Source organism: Aythya ferina, assembly GCF_964211825.1.
Source record: "Aythya ferina genome assembly, chromosome: Z".
Lineage (NCBI taxonomy): Eukaryota > Metazoa > Chordata > Aves > Anseriformes > Anatidae > Aythya > Aythya ferina.
Window position 1 is genome coordinate 3,481,788 of NC_140299.1, and position 19,729 is coordinate 3,501,516.

At 43.6% G+C, this 19,729-nt stretch overlaps 2 protein-coding genes across 4 annotated transcripts in view; one reads left to right on the top strand and one right to left on the bottom strand.

The window, feature by feature from the left end:
* The window catches only part of EPG5 (ectopic P-granules 5 autophagy tethering factor), a 49,596-nt gene extending 39,187 nt beyond the window's left edge, over positions 1-10,409 (top strand). For all 3 annotated transcript variants that reach the window (XM_084503651.1, XM_084503652.1, XM_084503653.1), the window contains 7 exons: positions 1,368-1,577; positions 1,715-1,859; positions 4,028-4,270; positions 5,028-5,247; positions 6,691-6,906; positions 7,670-7,784; positions 8,448-10,409. In XM_084503651.1, the coding sequence (XP_084359777.1) occupies positions 1,368-1,577; positions 1,715-1,859; positions 4,028-4,270; positions 5,028-5,247; positions 6,691-6,906; positions 7,670-7,784; positions 8,448-8,630 (1,332 nt within the window). In that variant the 3' untranslated portion in view covers positions 8,631-10,409. The remainder of the gene's footprint in view (positions 1-1,367; positions 1,578-1,714; positions 1,860-4,027; positions 4,271-5,027; positions 5,248-6,690; positions 6,907-7,669; positions 7,785-8,447) is intronic.
* A 1,940-nt stretch (positions 10,410-12,349) lies between these two features.
* On the bottom strand, positions 12,350-19,213 carry SIGLEC15 (sialic acid binding Ig like lectin 15; the record flags this gene model as incomplete). Its single annotated transcript, XM_084505222.1, has 5 exons — positions 19,051-19,213; positions 16,946-17,329; positions 14,594-14,950; positions 13,603-13,633; positions 12,350-12,446 (listed from the first exon to the last, which is right to left on the bottom strand). The coding sequence occupies exons 1-5, from the start codon at positions 19,100-19,102 to the stop codon at positions 12,350-12,352; spliced, it is 921 nt and encodes a 306-aa protein (XP_084361348.1). The 5' UTR covers positions 19,103-19,213.
* Positions 19,214-19,729: the final 516 nt, after the last annotated feature.

Consider the following 19,729-nt stretch of genomic DNA (forward strand, 5'->3'; position numbering starts at 1 on the left):
GTAAAACTACTGTACTACTGTTTTCCTTTCCATAGTTAAGCATGGGTTGCTGGATAGTACATCTTGCCTTTTAATTTGATCTTTAATTAAAATGCCTCCTTCCTTCTCTCTTTCCTAGCTTTATAAAGCCTTAGGTATACACACATAGGAAATGGAAGTAGCACTGGCAAGAATTTATGTATTTGCCTATACAGAATGGGCATATATATGTATACAAAATTATATATATTTTAATGTGAAGCATTTTCTGAAAGGCTGAGTGGGAATGGGTGTCTTGTGTCAGTCTGTTTTGATTCAGGCAGTCTGCTGAAGTAAGTGCAGGAGCAGCTTTGTGTGGCATCCACGCCTGTAGCACTTGCAGTGCTGTGGGTCAGGAGACTGAAACGTGTTTACTCTGCCATGGCCAGTTAAGTCAACCTGAGCTTTGGTTTACTTAGTTTTCAGAGCAGCACACAAAAATGTCTGGAGGGGGTGGTAAAGAATCTTTAACTTTTAAAAAAACTTAGCTCTGTATCTTACTGTGCTCTCCAGCTTGTCACTATCTGCTTCTGATGCATTATTGGGCAGAGATTACTTCAGAGAGTTTGTTTGGCTGTCAGCAAAATTTCAGTATTTACTCAATCTATAGGTTGTAGAAATTTAATGCTTTTTGGTATCCAGGTGGTGCTTTCTTGTATTGCAGACGTGGAAGAAACCTTGAGAGGAAGATGGCAGTAGCTAAGGCTAGAGTCTCTGCTGCTTTTTGACAGATGTTTGTCTGCATACTTGCACTGGCTGTGTCAGTTGTGGACACCAGGTTGCTGTACTTTTTTTTTTTTTTTTTTTTTTTTAAAAAAAAGGAAACTCCTTTTTTTTTCTTAAGGAATGAGCTATTGAGGAGGTCCCCAAGTTATCAGATGATTCACTGAATGGAAAATCAAATGACCTGGCTTCTGTCCCTGGTCCTGCTGTGAACTCTGTACTTTTTTTGTCTTTTTTTTTTTTTTTTTTTTTTTTTTGAAAAACAAACCCTGAAGAAGCTTTAGCTTGCAGGTTTTCTGTTTCTTTCTAATTGTATTTACGTGTTTATATATTGCATATTAATGGCTCTCTGACTGCAGTGGTTGGTTATAGCTGCTACAGCAGTCTATATACTGTTACATGAATGCTGGAGGTATCATATATGTGCTACTTGAATAAGAAGTTGCTTTTCAGCCTGCTCTCAGTAAACATCTATTTCTGGGGGATTTTTGCTTTGTCTACTTGAATTTTGGCATCTGAGCTTACTTCTGTTATTATGTATTCTGTAATTGTTCTTGGGTATTCTGAATATTTAATTTAAAACAGACCAGAAAGCGGAGCTTAGGCTTATGTCTTTACATCTTCAGGAATCACCACTCATAAATCTTCTCGGACAGACCAGCTCCCTTCCTTGGCAACTTGTGGGCATTTCTTCTTACCAAAGCATCATCAGCTATTGTAACAGCCACTACCCGCCCTCTGTCATCCTTGCGAAGGATGCTGCAGCTGCACTGATAGTGAAGCTCCTGAAAATCTCAGCAGGCTTTGGCACATCTTCGGATAGTCACATCCACCTTGTAAGTTCAATTGGTTTTGCATTGTCTCTAAGCTGTTCCTGTCATTTGCAATGTTCTTTTGTATATTATATGTAGAGTGTGGAGTGAACTGTAGGTGTGATTGCTTTTTTCTAAATTGTTCTAATTTTGGTTAACAGGATGCAACACTGAAGTGCCAAGCATACATTCGTCAGGTGGTTCAATTTCTCAGCACCTTGGAACAAAGCGGAAAGATAACTCTTGCAGTTTTAGAACAAGAAATGTCCAAGTTGTTAGATGATATAGTCATCTTTAATCCTCCAGGTTTGTGTTAAAGTAGTGCAAATTACTTCAAAGCTGTCAAGATCCTTTATTCTAACACATGGTTTTTTGAACTTCTGTGACTGTAATTACTTGCCTTACCATAACATCTCTGTTAAGTTCAGGTCATGGTGTTTTGGGGTGTGTGTGATAAATGAGCATAAAGCAAAAATAGGATTGTTACCCTCAAAGAACTGTTAAGAGTGATAGTATCAACAGAAAAAAATGGGTTATGTTGTAAGTAAAACTGGCTAATATAGGGGATTTTGTGTGGGGCGGCTGTTCTTTGCTGTCTAGTTTTTGAATCTCTTTATTTGACACTGCCTTTTCTTTAAAAAAAAAAAAAAAAAAAGTAAAGATGGCACAAATACACGCCCTGAGGGATGGCATTTTAAGAATGGATTCTAAAACATTTCACAATCAGGATAACTTGCAGTATGGAAGCAGGGAAATTACATTGGTGTACAATGGTAGTGTGGTGTGTCTGCATCCACAGCATCCATATTGATCCCAGGTTTTAGTACCAGTACCACTCTGACCTTCCATTGTTGAAACAGAATTTCAGGTCACATCAGCTGACTGACTGCATCACACTGACATACTTTGTTGGTAATTATGTCTCTATGACCTCCACACAGTGTGCCAACAGAAGTTAACAGTAACTATCCAAAAATTTGTGACATTGATGACCATTTTTCAGGTTTTGTATCGCTCTTGGGGAAGCTCTTTAGGGCAGCCCCAGAATCAGAAAAATTCTTTGAGACTTGCAATAAAATGAGGACTTGTCTGTCACTGCTGACACTCCTAATAGGTGAGAAATTTTGGAGGCAGAAGCCTGTGTTATGAGAGGAGCAGCTCTGTTTCATGAACTGCTGTGCAAGTTTGTATGTTATGTGGCTGAAGGAGAGAATGCTCCCTGGTGCTCACAAAGCTCAAGCAGGCTGCAGAGTGCAGTAGGATCAGTGATGCAGGGTGGCAGGAAAGCGGTGGTGTAAGTCAGATCTGGTGTCTGTTAGATTTGGAGGGGGCAGGGGAAGGGTTCTGGAGCAGTGTCCTGACAGCAGCTGGAGAAGGGAAAGCTGGGCTTGTTACAAGGGCAGTGCCCAAGGAATTTGGCAGGGCCTGGTGTTTGATGCCTGCAGTTTGTGGAGTAGGAGCGGGCTGTAAAACTAGTAGTCACCTTAGGCAAGTCAGTTAACCTCCTGGCATCATCGTTTTCAGTCCATCTGTGATAGGAGGTGTTTACCTTTTGGGAGAGCTGTGCAGACAGATGATTTGGAAGGCTTATTTGTTTCTTAATAGGTAGGTTAAGACAGAATTCCTTTGTTTGAAAGGGGTCTCTGCAGGCCTGTAGCCTTTCCAAAACAAGAGGTGAAGTTAAATCAGGTTGTTTAGGGCCTTGTCTGGTCAGCTTCTAAATATCTGCAAATGTGGAGGTCTCAGTCCTTTTGGCAGTGTTTTTCCAGTGATTAATCCCACTTTGTGCATAACTCTTCATCATATCTGTTTTTTATAAGCTTTTCTTTTACTAAAATGCCTGATGTTGATTGGAAACTTTCATTTATAACAATGGTGACTTTTCACAAAATAAAGCCTATTATTCACTTCAGCTTTTAAGAGCTAAGATCAGGAGAAGTTTGTGTTTTGAGGGTAGTGTTTCAAGTGGCTCTTGATAGCATGTTCAGGCAATTACAAGAGATGGTTTCAAAACAATGCTCTGGGGTTGAATGCAGCAATTAGCAGGAAATCTAGACTCCTGGAAAGTGCAAAAGGGGATTGCAACATTTCAAGGCTCATCTTGATTATATTTCCAATTGAATCACTTCAGTCTGTACTTCAAATTGTGCTTTACTCAAGTTTTCTTTGGCGATTATAAATGTGTTTTATCATTCATATTATTTGCCCATAGCCCTGGTAAAAGACTGTAAATGAAAAATGGGCTCCGATTACTCTGTGTTTAATAAATATTATGAATTAACTTACCAAGGGGAGAGACTGCAAGGAATGAGTGTCATTGTAGCTTCATACATACAGACAAGGAAATTAGGTGTCTAATGAGCGAGAGACCTCTCCCAGTATTTACAGCAAGTGTTCAGTGATGAAGCTGAATTCAAGTCACTTAGGTTCTGGTATGTAATTACTGAAATAATTCTTTTACTTCTGTCCTCTAGATATGGATCTGCAAACACGTCACATGGCCCTCAGTAGTCTCTTTACAGAAACGCTGATGATGATGAACAATTCCAGTGTTACAACAGCTGAGTCGCTGCGGGGCAGTTTGCGGAAGTGGATCGACAGTAAAGTGCACGGGTTGCTTGCCATGCCCCTCCTCACGGCTGCCTGTCAGAGCCTGGCCTCTGTGCGACACATGGCAGAAACAACAGAGGCTTGTATCACCTCTTACTTCAGTGGAGGTAGGAACACGTCTTATGAAAACATTGATCGGTCTTTGGGTGCCCACGAGGCATGAATCACCTGGAATCCTAATAGCTTCGCGCTGCCCAGTACTGGGACTGGGTCTTACTCTGTTTTTCACAATCAGGTCTCCATTCTTTGTATTCGATGTGTCCCAAGTGTCACGTATGTGTGTGCAGTACTACGTGGTTTGGGATGTAACTGCTCTAATTGTGTATTTTCTTAAGAAGCGTATGTGACTCTGTCAAGACCCACTTGCTGTGTCTAATGGTTGTTATTTTTCCAGCTAAAGGGGAGGATAGTTTTTGGATCTTTTTTACAAAAAAAAAAATGTCATGCAAAGGGAACGAAACAGATGCTTTTGTCCATTCTGCAGGCTAATACAGGGAAAATAAATTGTGGTAAAAAACACTAGTTTTTTTTTCTGTTTACATAACTCAGCATGTAGTTCCACAAGGGTTTTTTTCTTTCTGTCATCAGATTTCATTACATCTAACAGAAATATTTATAATGCTATTGGCTAAAATCATAGAATTTAATCCTGACTTAATACTGAGAGAATGTTTTTTTGCCTTGACCTCCAGGGGGTGCTCTGTGATTGGAGTTTTTCTTGCCATCAGTTGAATGTCAAACTAATAACCTGGAAAAAAGCTAAAATTGCCCGAGTTCTTTAAATTAAAGTAACACAGTAAAGTGACTTCAGTTTTTAGGTTTTGTCAAATGCTGCTTACTCCGATGCTTTCGTTTTCTTTATAGATTTTCCTCACCACCAGGAGTTAGGCTGGGGCCCTATACTTGCATCCCTCCAAGTTCCTGAGCTAACTATGGAAGAATTCCTGCAGGAGTGTTTGTCTTTAGGAAGCTACTTGACCCTGTATGTCTACCTGCTGCAAAGCCTAAATTCTGACCAAACTCTTAGCAATGAAATGAAAATCCTGATAACCATCAGCAAGTGGCTAGAGCAAGTGTATCCAAGGTACGGACCTCAAAGCTTCTCAACATGCACTGACTCTTAAATAAGGCTGTGGTTGCGTAGCCAGTATAATCAGGCTGCAGAGTGAAGTGGCCGGTCCTTCCGTATCCCCTGTCAGTCTGCCCACTCTGGGTGCCAACAACAGAGTCACAAAATGGTCTGGGTTGGTGCGTATTCATGTTTTACCTGGTTGAACACTTCTGTTCAGTTTTGCTTGGCTTCCAGTTGGAGAAGCTTGATTTCAATGGCAGCCTGGAATTTTTCTCAGTTCAAAATATTTCAAGAAAATCCTAGATTACTGGGAGTTCCACTTCCCAGGATGTCCACTAGGTGGGATGAGTTGCACGCTAAATATTCAGCGGAACCCATAAAGCTTGGTAAAAATGTCAGCAGCTCTGAACCAAATATGAACCCAGTGGATCTAGTGGGGTGCCCCAAATTAGAGGCCTGCATTGCTGTAAAACAACGTACTAGGTAGTCGGCTTCTGATGAGAAAGGACAGAGGGCTCTAAATAGCTGTGGGGTTAAAACAATAATACATTAAGGTATATAATAAACGTATATACAGTTGCTGCTGAAATTACTAGGATTTAGCTAATGTGATGAATAGTTTTAATATTAATGTTGATAATGTTTGTATTTCTGTGAAAGAATGTATTGGGAACATGCACGTTCCCCCTTGTTTCTTGAAATTCAAAGATTGCTTTGGCTGCTGCGGGTACCATATAGTTGTAGTAATCTTATTGCCAAAGTGGAAAGAAGGCAGCAGAGCCACCTTAGAGGGCAAATTACAGCTTGTCCTAACCATCAAAACTGAGGGTGTCTGGGATGGGAAATGACTGGATAAAGTAGCTTGAGGATAGTCTGATGCAGAAAACTCGTGCCAGTGCTATGTGTGGAAAGTCTGAGTTCAAGTTAAACTGAATCTGCAAATTGTTTGGCAAAAGGTTAAAAATACCTCAGGGGAAACTTGACTTTGTGCTTTGCTCAACAAAAGACTTCAGTGTTTCCTTTTTGAGGAGAGTCTAAATTGTTGTGGAAGCAATAGCTAGTGCTTCCTATTTTTTTTTTTTCTGGTAAATAAAGGAAAGACAAACCCGATGTACAGCTTCAGTCCCTTTATAACAAGATTTAGAAAGATTTAAATCCACTTATGGAAGCAATATCTTCCTTGTAGGCTTTAAATCTAAGAATGAAGTGTTGTTCTCTTACAGGCAGTGGACACCTGCTAGCTGATGTTAGCATCAAGTCTATTACAGTAATGCTTACATCAGTGTAATAAAGGGACATAACAGTTATGCTGGTCTGATGTAGTAAGATTAGCTGACATTAATTTGCTACCTCAATTCTTCATAGGCCTCATGGGGAGAGGCACAAACTTCTTAAACTATGCTTTTGACTTTTGGAATCTATACTTCATTTTATTTTTTCGATCTTAACCTACAGCTCAGCAAAGGAAGAGGCAAAGTTGTTTCTCTGGTGGCATAAAGCTATGCAGTTATCCTTGATTCAGATGGAGCAAGACGATGCCATTCTGATCGAATCTGTCATTCGGACACTGCTGTCCATCCAGGGCAGGCAGAGCCAGCTGGCTGAGGAGAGACTGACTTCTGGAATACTCGGTGCTATTGGGCTAGGCAGGAGGTCTCCTTTATCACCCAGGTAAGGGTTGGAGGTGTTTGACTGTGGTTAAGAAATGCATGTGAACTTCTGTAAAGTTTATAGTGGAACAGGAAAGAAAGTGCAGTTGGGATTCTGGCTTAATGTCTGTTTCTAGTGAAGTTCTGGTTGACATCACAGGAATATTCTATGATCACATGCTTGCTGCATTTTCTATCTGAACCTTCAATTGCTGGAAAATATTAAGAGAAATTCGAAGATATGTATGCTTGCTTGTTAGTTTTTTCCTTTCTGAAGAGAGACAGTTTGGTTGTTAGGTATCAAAGTGGAGTTCAGCATGGGGAAAAAAAAAAGAAAAAAATGTTTACGGAACACCAATTCAGCACAGTACTTCATAAGGAAAAAAGTTGTTTGAGGCCTCCTGGGGTGCCATCCTTTTGAAGTTGCTCTGGAATCTTAATCATGTTCAAGTCAGTTTTTGGTTTGGATGATGTGGATATTTCAATGCTGTAAAATGAAAGAAAGAGCATTTTGGATGTGACCTCAAGGCTGCAGCTAAGCTTAGGTCACATGTAACATTTCATATCTATGGTAGCATGTTATCTGCGAGCATATATGATGATATACTATGAAGTGTATATTACAGTGATACTGCTTTATTAACGCATTGAAAAATGATCTTCTAAAGGCTTTACAGTATTTGTCATGTAAGAGGTCTGTCATGGGACAGAACTTCCAGTTTATGTGCTGCTGAGGACTTGCAAATCTGATGTCACCTTTTCTCTGTCCTTTTTTCCTGCTCAAGGTTTCGGGTGGTTGCCCGCAGTTTGTCTGCCTTCCTCCTGGTGCAGATTCCTGCAGAGAGTCAAGTCCGCCTGAAAGCAGGGTCAGAACCAAAGCTGTCGCAGAAGGCCCAGCAGGTGGGGTGAGCCCATCAGTGGCATCTAGAAATGCCCTTTTTCTGTGTTAGCTCACCTTTTGGGGTGAGGCTTTTGAGCCACTTCAGGCACAGCTTCCACTAAGTCCTGCTCTCAACTTGTTGATTTTATTCAGTGCTAAATGGCCCCACCCTCTTCTTGTTGCTGCTTTACATTTGGAATTCTGAATTTCAGAAATGGTTCATTGCTCCTCTTCCAGCATAGGTTTTTGTATATAAAATTTCAAATTCATGTTTTCTGTAATACTAATAATGGGAGCAAAATAATAGTTTCATAAGTCAAAGATTCTTAACAAGAATAACTTGAATGGAATAGTTGTGAGCTGCAATTTGTATTTTGGTGTGGTTTCCCTAAAAACATGTCTTCAGTTCATGAAGTACATATAGGACAATATTTATAACGATCAGAGCAAGCCTGGAATAGAAAGAACACTTGTTGTTTATCTCGGGGTGGAGTCAGCTTGAAAAATGAGGTGGTCTGAAGCAACATTATGTGACTGTATTTTTACAAATGTTTGTTCAAAATACACCAGGATGTCTAGTAGGTAAAGATCTTCCAGTGGAGTTGTTCTTCTGGTGGCTCATGAACTGATTTGTTATGGACCAAAACACAAACAGCTAACATCGTTTTCCCTTGTGTCTCTAGGCACTGACTGCTCTTGAATCTATGGCATCAAACAAACAGTACATGGATTACCAGGAGCAGCTCTCCCAGGCTTCTGTGTTCATCAAGCATCCAGAACATTGTCTTCAAGATGGCAATAATCTCCTGGCTCTCCTTGTTAACACTCTGTACCCAGAAGTGCATTATTTGGACTGCATACGGTAGCAGCACTGAGCTCACAAAACCATAGTGCGATTCCGATTCCTCTGGTTTACATGTAGTTGTTATTGCACAAGTAATTTTTACCTTCAGAGTCCCACTTAACCAAGTCAGAAGTGTGGATAGGAACTGCACGCTTGGAAGTTTTATCCTCTTTGAGGTTTTCTCCTTCCTTTAAAGCTCTTATGATATTTAGGCCTGTGGAATTGCTCAGTTTTTGTTGACTGAAAGCAGTGGAATACCTTCCTGTGTATGGTGTGCCTCTGAGAGGAGGTTACCTGAGAACAGACATTCAAGTCATTAGACAGCAAAGCTCATCATTGTTTCTTGTAGCATCTTACATTTTTGCTTTGTGCCTTTTTCATTTTCAGTGTCAACACTTAAGCCAGTGCAAAGGGAATGGAGGGTTGTGTATAAAAGAGGTTTCCTTTCTCTTAGCCAGGATACCTCTAAATCGTGTGTGAGTGTGTGTTGGGAGACTTGTTAAGTCCTTGTGTTTGAAAAGATAATATTTTAAATTTTGACTTTTTGATATTCCACAGAACTCTAGTTAAAAGGCATGCCTACAATCTTCTCCCACACCTGTAAATACAAACTAAAATTTGAACTAAAGGACTTTAGCTTTTTCTGATTTTCTAGGTATTAGTGAGTCTGCCTCCATACTGCTTGATTAAACACAAGTAATTTCTGGCCATGTTTTAAATCAGGCAATGCCTAAAGACTGATTTTCTTTCTGGATCCCCAGAGTCTGTGTGGGAAACAGTTATGTTCTTGTCAGATAATAACCTGTAACTCTGAAAATCTGGTTGTTTAGGTAATAATGGCTTTCTAAGTGGGCACCACTTAAGTTTATTCATTTCTTCCTAGCTTGGCAAGCCATAGCAGGATTTTAGATGACACTGTGAAAAGCTATTTAGCTTGTATTTAATTAGGTGGATGCTTGTTAAAATTCCATTACCAAAGCACAAACCATGGTCCTGTAAATCTGTTGTTTCAGCTGAATGATCACTGGTTTTGTTGGACTGTCTGTTGCACCTTTGCTCGATGACAGCAGAAAGTGAATTTCCCTGGTTGCTTGCCTAATGTTGGCCATTTCATCATGTTTCATCATTGATTCTTTGAGGTGCCCAAGGTCCTGCATTCCCAATCTGTACGCCTGTATGAAGGATCAATGGTAGCTTCTTCTCTTCCTGTATTAATTGTGCCTTTCTGTTTAGAACATGGTTGCATGTTAAAACATTTATTTGGGTCCCCAGGGGAAGGAAGTGTACTACCTACTGTCTGTTCAATAATGGATTGCTTTGCAGTGTTGCTCTTAACTGTGATTTTTGGTGCTGGAAAACAAACCACCTTTCTCTTCTTGACAAATCCTGCTAACTATGCCAGTTGGGTCATTAGATCACCATCATCTTCTTGTGGTCTTAGTTCTTTGCTCTATCTGCGAGCCTATATGTATTTATATATATATATATATATATATGTACATCTCTCTGTATATTAACCAGATCATGACGCAGCATGGATTTTAACAGACTCTTGGAAAATTAACTCCTGGAAGAATACGTTCTGCTGCTTTTCCTGCCTGCCCAAAGACTTAAAAGCACTGGTTTTATTAGATATGTTATTGATCAGTTGTATAAAAATGTGAAGGAGTTGGGGATACATGTATTTGACATGCACTTTTAAAAGATGATGATGTTTCAGCTGTTGAGTTTTTACAAATGTGTTTATAACATGCTATGTCTGCAAAGACCATGCAAAATAAAAATGAAAAATGAAAACCTTGTGACAAATGCCATGATATTTTCAACTTGCTGGAAGAGACCGTATCTGATAAAACATGCCTGTTCTTGGAGAAGAAAGTATGATGGAGGAATGCCATGCAGTTTTGCTCAGTTGGTGGAGGTTTGGGGAGTCCTGGATTTAACAAGTGCGTGATACAACACTCTGTTTTTGTGGCCAGAGCCCATGGGAAAGCTCATCTATGTAATGGCAGAAATGATGATTCCATCTCAACATTTCACAGCCCTCTGTGGCAGTGTTGTGGTAAGATCATGGATCTGTTCCTTCAACACTTACAACTGATCCAGAATAGACAATAGGATTTGTTTTTTATCCTAAATGAGGAGGAAGCTGATAGTGTGGACAGTGTGGAAGGAAGTAGAGGAAAACCCTGCCTTCAGGGCTGGTGGTGCAGCATCATTACTGAGGGCTTTGCTGTCAGCAAATGCCACTGACACAAACGTCACATCAGCTTTTGTCCTGACCATAGAAACAGCTTCCTTAAGAAATTACTGTTTAAATATATTAGAGGTGGAGGTATTTTTATTTTTTTTTCCATATCTTGGTCCAGTAATCCTGGTGGAAATGATTTACTTCAGTGCACACCATGGTTAAGACATTAAATAATTCTGCAGCAGGTTTTTAGAGGCATAGAAAACTCAGTGAGCTGATACTTCTATGTGTGTCAGTGACAAACCAATGTGCTGGCTTCCCAGTGGACATTATAGCGATAAGTCTTTAAAAGCTTGCTTTCCTCAAAAACAGGGCTGCAATTTTATCAGCTATCAGATCCCACTGTCACAAATGTGCACTTCAGGGCTTGGACTTCATTCTCTGAATAGTGCTCAACAGATTTGACTTCTTGTTTCTTCTTTTATTACTGGAAACAATTCTGCATTCTCAGCATCTTCCATCCTTCCCCCTACCCCACATCGTGCAGTTGCTTGTTTCTGCCTTAAATAGATCCAGGTGACAGTAGAAGAAAAACTTTTTTTTTTTTTTTTTTTTTTTTTTGTTGCGGCTTTTCGTGTTGTAGGTTGCAGTAGAAAGAGATAATATTGCAATATAGATTTCCAAAAAAAATCTATATTAAGAAGCTGTTTTCACCAGGAAAAAACAAACAAATACCATAAGATGGATCAACTGTGCATGCACATATTACAGAATCGTGTCTATTTGTGCACTTATGTACAAACACAAACAGAGCTGGTGTAGTTTGCTTTATTGGAATGTTTTCATACCATGTTTATTGCGGAGTATCAGAGCTTTGTTAGTGTGCACATGGGCTTGTGTACCAGGTACCCCTATCAGGAGCCACAGCAGAGTTGCAATACAGACCTCCCTTTGAATGTCTCGCTTTCAGCTCTGTCAGCCAACTGAAAACCTATTTTCTTTTTTGCTTGGACTTCTCTTGAAAGGTAAGTTTTAGACAAACTCTTCTGGAAGTTAAGGGTTGATAACAATAATTAAAATCTACAAATTCCAGTAGCATTTTTCTTTACTGCTGATATTTAAAACATAAAATAATTCACTTGCTGGCTCTAGGAGTCTGCACTTGTTTTGACAAGTGGAGTGGTGAAAACTTTTTGAAGTAACATTTGATATATGCTAAAGCAAAAAGATGTGAGAAAATGGTAGACTTAGCTCTTTGTTAAACACTCTGATGCAGGCTAGAAACATGCAGGTTGGTTAGAACTGTCATCTCATGGAAATCTTTCTGTTCTTTCAGCTCCACTCCTCTTTTATTCCCTTTGAAGGCTTCTGTTATTCGTAAGTTGCAGCAGAGATGGAAAACACACACCTGCAGGGCCTGTATGACCACCTGCATCAGTCCACAGCAGTCTTATATGCAGCAGGAAAAAGCACTGAGAGGTGATCCAGCTTTGTACAGAGGGGAGAGGAGCTCTCCGTGTGAGCAGGTGCATGTGGGACAGCCCAGGTACTCAGCTGCATCTTGCCACGGGTATTTCTGTTGGCAAGCTCTGGCTGCTGCTGTGTCTGCGGTCAAAGTTTTCGTAGGTGGAATCCTGCTGCTGTGGCCTGGTGGTGGAAGAAGTGAGAAAGGTGAGGACACGTTTCTGGCAGTTCCAGACTTCAGCTAGCTCCAAGTATCCCTGCAATACTGTCTGGTACAGGTCCTGCCTCCTGCAGCTGGTGGTTTTTAGTGTCTGATATACAACCAGTGTTTTACATCCTTAAGCATCTGGAATGAACCCTGCACCCTCAGCACTATCTCCTGCTGCTTCAGAGCCTCAGGAGGCTCTGGGACAAACCTCTCCTGACAGGGGTCCCTGCAGATCACGGAGGATCTTGGTTTTTCAGCTTTCATCTATGTATCTGTACAGGCACAGCCAAAGGCGCAGTATTATTTAGGCACCTAAATCAGCAAAACCATACTTTTGCAAATAATTATTTCAAAAGCAGCTGTAGGATTGAATTCCTTGTTGCCTCTTTGGCTGTAGCCTGATGCTGCACACCCAAGTGTCCTGCTGATGGCCACGTTTCTTGGGTGAGGTGGAAGGCGGCGACATCACAGAGGCTGGAAGGGAGCAGCCCGAAACACACATAATTGTACTGGCCTTAGGTACTGTTTCTGTATATTTACCTTAGAGTTTTTTTTTTTTTTTTCTTTCTCCCTAGCTTGGTCACTACAGCTGTCAGGAATCCCCAGGAGCAGCGTTGTGCTGGGTGATGGGAAATGCCCGTGGTACTGTGGCAGTGTGTGATGGGTGCTAGAAGTGGGCCCTGCTACACCTGGGCTGCCTCTGATATGGGCTGTCTGGTACCTCCCTTATCTTTTTCCATGCTTAACAGAACTCACTAGCTCTGACAGGTTCTCCTTCTGCCCCATCAGACTGGGGTTCTTTTGCTAGTTTAATGTGGCTTCCTATCACTCCCTGGGCCTGTGGGCCACCTAAATTTCTGCTCATCTGCTGCTGCTGCACCCATGTACCGCTGTCTCTCCAAGTTCCTTGTCCCCAAATCAATCGTGTCTGTTCTCAGTTGTCCCCAAGCTTTGGTCCGTCACACCAGTTTGCTTCACCATCAGCCCAACCCTGTCCTTGTCCCGGGAGCCTGCAGTCAGGCCCCAGCTAGTAGCCAAGACCAAGAATAAGCTGCATTTTTCTGCATTTCTCTCCTTGGCCATCTCCACCTTCCTGCTGGGTGAGATGAGTAGAAGGCAGGATGCACTTACCGGGCCAGGCTGGTTGGGGTGGAGGAAGGACCTGTTAAATGAGAGGAGAGATGTGAGTTAGCAATACAGCGGGAATGAGCTGGGGAGCCAGGACTGCCCTGCAGCTGTAGGGAACATGCTCTAGAAGATAATTGTGATAACTCTGGTGATCAGGAGAAGGTCTTTTGTGGTGCACCTCCACCAGGGTAGGAATTAGGTGCTAGAAAAAAGCAGCAAAGTATTTCTGGTTGATCCTACAGCTTCAGTATTTGGAGGTAAGTGGTGGCGTGCACCAGGTGATGTCACAGAGACAGGCTAATGTCAACAGGTCATGGCAATGTGATGTCTCTGTAACCTAGGAGGTGGAGGCAGAGATACCCCCTAGCCAGCTCCTCCCTGTACCAGAGCTCAGCAGGGATGCTGGGCAGGCAGCTGGTGACCCTGGGGCTCCTCTGGAGGTCTCTTCCCACTCTCATCTCCATCAGCCCAGGGTTTCCCTGCTCTCATGGCCCCAGCACAGTGGGGAGATGGGATTTCACTGATGGCTGGGAAGTGTGCAGATGGAGATGCCCTGGGGATTAAGAAGGCTGCCGACACGAGGAGATCAAACCACTGTGTGGGGTACAGCAGAGGTAAATCCTGCCCATGGGCTGTGGAAGAGGTTAGTAAACAGTTTGCTTAACAATAATCTGTTTTTTTTTTAGGCAGCAGGTTCTCTGCTAATCACAAACCTGTTGGTTTGTTAACCTTTCACAGCCTATTTAAGATACCATTGTGAGTGAGACCTCATGTCTGCATGCCATGACTGGTCAGCTAGGAGATCCCTCCTACTTGGTCTTAGATTTCCTGTTATGAATCCAATTTTTCTGGAATGGAAATTAATGTATAATCACAGAACAGACACCCTCCTCCCCCAGCACGTGCACCCTAATGTCTGACTTTATCTGCTGCATCACACTGTGGTTACCAATCTGGTGGAGAAAGACTACCGAGGGAAGTAGTGACGGTGTACCTTTGGAGAACACGGTGAGGCTCAGTATCACCAGCAAAACGAGCACCTTAATTCCCAACGGCACGAAAATGAGGATCATGAAGAAGGAGCTGTTGGACGCTCTGAACTTATAGAAGTAGACTGCCCCCTCCGCTCTCCCGTGGCTGTTGACTGCCGTGCACGTGTACTTGCCGTCGTGCGTCAGGTACTGGAGCTCCTTGGTGACGCGGTGGCTCGTGCTGGTGACCGAGGTGAGGTTGCTGTGGTGGGGGCTGCTCCACGTCAGGGTGGGCGCTGGCTCCCCCTCAGCCGTGCAGCGGGCTTGGAAGGTGTGGTCCCCGTTGGAGCTGACGGTGATGTTAATGATCCTGGGGGCAGCTGCGAAAATCACGGTGGAAGAGGGAAAATAAGTCAGGTTTCAAAGCCAGGTCTGGAGAAGGGAACCATGGTGCTCTCCTGCTGGTGTCTCCTGGCAGTTGCCTTGGTCTCTGGCCTCCAGACCACACAAGGAGGGAACAGTTGGTGCAAACCCTTTTCTTGGTGCCTGAGACTTGCCAGATTTGGCAAATTGATGTCAAAGACCACTTCTGCTCTCTGCTACAACCTGTTTCTGATGTTCTCCAGCCCTGTAGTGACCACCCAACAGCTGGTGTAGCTCCCTGGTCGCTTTGGGGTAGCACACTGATACTAAGGCAGGGTCCCTGATTTTGTATCCTCTATTTGTAGTGTATGGGATTGTGTGACTGAGTAGTAGTAAAGAACATTTTTAGGGAATGCAGAAAGTTAAGAATTACTGCCAGACTCATGATCTCTGTATTTGCCTGCTGGGGAAGTGGGGCTAACACAACAAGCTTGTCTCACCCATCAGTCCTCTCCTGCTGGACTTGCTGACCTACTTCATGCACTTCACAAAGGCATCGTGGAAACTGAGGGGAGCTGTATGAATGTCCTTGTGGAGGAAAAGCAGGTGTTCAATATTGCTTTTTTCCACTTGCCAGATGAGACAGCAAAGGCATAGCTTGCACCCACCTGCAGCACGTCTCCCTCTGACCTATTGAGGGTTGTAATGCAGGAGGGGGTGAGGCTGGAGGACTGTGAACCATGGGAGAGCTGCGTTAGTTGTGTGTGCCATGGACCTGTGTTTTGGTGTTTAAAATGACCTCTAAAGTATTACTTAATCCCTGCCCCTTAAACTTTAGGGGCCTGTTCCCAAAGCAGGCTGCAGCCTGGGCACCACACCTGCATGGCACCCGGTTATCATTCTGCTGAAGATCATATTCTGGCAGGCTCTGGGGGTCAGAGCTTGCTGCCGCTCTGTGGAGGGATATTTTGGAGCTGCCCCACATGCAGGAGAGCCCTGGTCGTGCAGCACAGCCCAGGAGTAACCAAGCTCATCTTTGCGCCTCGTCTGGATGCCTGCAGTGCATGGCGGCTGCGAGGCAGTTTCACTTCACAAGCAGAATCCCCCAACTCACACTGTCTCCGTGCTCTTGGCTGAGGTTTGAGCCTGTTCCTGAGGCCATGTACATCTACCAGCACTCACTAGATCAGTGAGCACACCTGGAGAGGGGCCGAGAGCTTGCTGTAAGCAAGGTACATCGCAACCCAGGGGGTTGGCACGGTGCTGTGGGATCCCTGGGGATGGAGGGCGCAGGCAGAGAGCTCTGATCCCTGCAGGAAATCCACCCCTGCTTGCTCTGCTCTCTGTGCCATGCTGAGCTGCTCTGAAATAAGGCAGGCTTTTGATTATTATTTTTTTTTTTTTCCTCAGCGGAGAATGCAAAATGTCCTGCTGCCATGTTGGCTTTCTGCACTGTGAGGAGGTGAAGCTCCTCCTCATGCCCTCTGATCTGGTGAGCCCAAGGAGCTTGCAGGGGGTGGTGGGGACTGCCGGTTCCCAGGTCTGACCTTTGTTGACCAGAGCTGGTTGCCAGGCAGTTTATACTTAACATATCCTGCTCCAGATCATTTTAGACCTATGGCACATGGGTGCCAGGTACCTTGTCGTCCCAAGCCCCTGCTGCCATCCAGGCCTGCTTATGCTTGCATTTCCTTATTTCCTATGCTGTTTTATTCCTATTCCCTTCCTTGCATTGCGTGCATCATCTCAGACTGGAAGACTACAATGAGTGTTCCCTGCCAAAATGTTATAATTTTTCTCTGGGCTGAGTGGAGCTAGAAAAGCCAATGCTTTGGAAGAACATCTCAGGTCACCTCCTGTTACCATCTCATCAGTTTCCACATCCTGGGGCTTTCCGACTTCCCTCTGGGTTGGCGGTTGGCTTCTCCTCCTTTTTTTTTTTTTTTTCTTTTTTTTCTTTTTTTTTCTTTCCTTTTTTTTTTTTTTTTCTTATACCAATCTGATTTTCTTACCAATCAAGTGCAGCTTTATCCCATTCCTGCTTTCATACTTGTCGTGGACGTCTCCGGAGAGCTCCACTCGGCAGAAATACCTCTCGCTGTCACTCCAGGTCAGATTGTCAATCCTGATGGAGAGGTCCTTGTGCCGGGGGTTGCCAAACAGTTTGTACTTGTTTTTGTAGCTGACAGCAGTCTTACAGAGCTCACTGGCACTCTGGCTGGTGCACTTGAACACTACGGTGCCGTTGTAAGGTTCCTTGATCCTCCAAATGGCAGTGAGGGTCCGGTCAAAGGTTTTGTAGGGGTGTGTGAAGGTACAGGGCAGAATGACCATCTTCCCGAGCTCCCCGGTAACATCAGATGGGACGTGGATGGACCATCCATTGGACTGCACACCTGCAAGCAAAAAGATATGAGGGCTGACTTATCTGCAGTATTTAAGAGGGGAATTGGTCATCCTTTCTGCATCTGCTCTGTTGTTGGTCAGAAAATGGATGCTCTTTGATCCACCAAGGATTTTTCCCCATGCAGAGGTCTTGCAGGTGGTTGCTGAGACCTAGTCTGGTCAATTTTGTCTGGTGATGAGTGTCTTTTACCTGAATGAATGCTCCTCATCCTTAAAGTATATAGGGAGAACTCAATCTTGTCCATTTCCCTTCCCCCAAAACCAATAGCATCAACAAACAGCACTTACAGGCAGCTCCTGCTGCATGGATACATGCATCTATCAACTGTATTGCTGTCACAACAGCCATAGCACCAGATTGTGGCTTCAGGAGTGTGTGTGGCTGCCTTCCTGTCCTATAAAACTTCATGGCTTACTTGATCAGGAGGTGCCCCTCCATACCTGAGAATAACTGGGGAAAAATGTGAAGACCTTCTATAAATACATTGCTGCCCTCCCTGTGGTCTGTGGGCATTCAGCTGCCAGGTTAATCACCTGACTCCTACTGGTAAAAAAAAAAAGAACTCTGCTGCCTTCTAACTTGTTTCCCGTTGCTTATCTGGACACTACAAACTCATCTCTTTTCCCCACTGATCAGTTGTGTTTTGGGTGGTGTCAGCCCTCACGGTTCTCTGCCCATCTCTCTGATCAGGGGCAGGCTTCTGAGCACAGCAAATCCAGGGCTGCTACTGCTGTTGGTGTTCCTGGCCTCCTGGGAGAGAGATGTGGCCAACACTGGCTGCTTGGCCATGGCTTGGGTAGTTCCTGAGTGTGTTAATGTAATCCCTTAGCTTTGGAGAACTGCAGATTCTGGCTTTTCTGATTTTTTTGGTTTGCATTTTTTACCATAACCAAAGTACCTTAACCAAAGAACACCACTCTTTTGGCACATAAACATCCCCTCACCTTCCACATTAGAAATAATGTTAACAACAAGTGCTTCTTGTGTCGCCGGATCCATTTATGCCTGTTAAAACAACCTGCCAGAAGACCCTATGTTATGCATGGAGGGATTAGTCAACTTCTGGAGTGTAATTTAACATTAAAGCATCAATATGACAGGTCTTCCATAGCTTCCTCTTGCTACTTATCCAGCCTTGATTTGTTCCTGGGATTTCCTCTCCTGAGAAACAGGCAAGGTCACAACCAAAAAGCCTACACGAGTTGCAAGAGGAACTCCCAAAATGAGCATCACAGATGATCACCTGCTCTAGCAAACAAATTGACATGTTTAACCAAATTCCATTGACTTTAATAGAACTAAGTATATACTTGAAGTTAACCATGAGCTTAAGTGCTCAGTGGAGCTGGAGCAAATTGCATGTTGCATAATAACTCTGAGGAACATGAAACTGCTTCTGCATGATGGTGAAAATGCTGCATCCAACAGGCAATGCAGGGGAAAGTTAGTTGAAGATAAAGTCCCTGCACAAGTTATGGAAGGAAAAAAAAAAAAGGCAATACAGACCAGAAGCCTCTCTGAGAATTGCTGAGTCAAGCTTTTGAGTTTTTCCAGTGTTCACCCAGGCACCTGGTGTTTCAAGATCCTTTTAAGCAATGTGATGGACGTACTGTTCTTAGAGTTCATTACAAGCTGTTCCCCTGCCGTGCTGACTAGAACGGGAAGAAAAGCCCTGAGCGGACAGGGAACTGTAGCAAGCTCAGAACTCACCCTTCCTGAAGATGGAAAGGAGGCACAGAAGAGATAAGCTGAACTCTCTCATGCTGGTTGGTGTTCTCCACGGGGGTGTATCAGCAAACCAGAACTGTCTCTGCTACCTCTGAGCTGCTGCTCTCGCTGTCCCAAAAGGTTTTTCCAGGGATGGGAGAAGCTGTGGTTTTCCCCTCCTTGGAGGGAATGAGTGGTCCGGCTGCACCAGCTCTGGGTTCAGATATTAATAGTTCTGTGGTCAGTCATGTGAAAAAGATTGCGGAGGGAATCAGGATGTTATCTTCCAGCTAAGGGATGGGGACTGCAGGCTGGGGCTGCAGACACCCTCTGTGTGTGATGGGACAGAAGGGACTGGCTTTCAGGAAGCCTTTGCAATCTGCAATGAGTAGTAGCAAGACCTTTGTTCTCCTCACTTGAGGCAGTTCAACAGGGAAGCTGCAGGCCAACTGTGCTTTACCTCTTGTGCTTGCTGGCTGTGGTCATCCCTGAGTGTAAAACACCCTGAGCAGGCACAGGGCCTTGGTTATGACCTGTCTGGCAGTGCCACCAGGTACCCTGCTCTGAGCCACGAGTTGTTACCTTCCTTCTTGTCATCCTGTGTTTGCAATAAGCTGAGCTCCATCTCTTGCCCAGAACCCTTGTGAAAATGCTCTTTGTTAAAAGCTAAACCCAGAAGGGA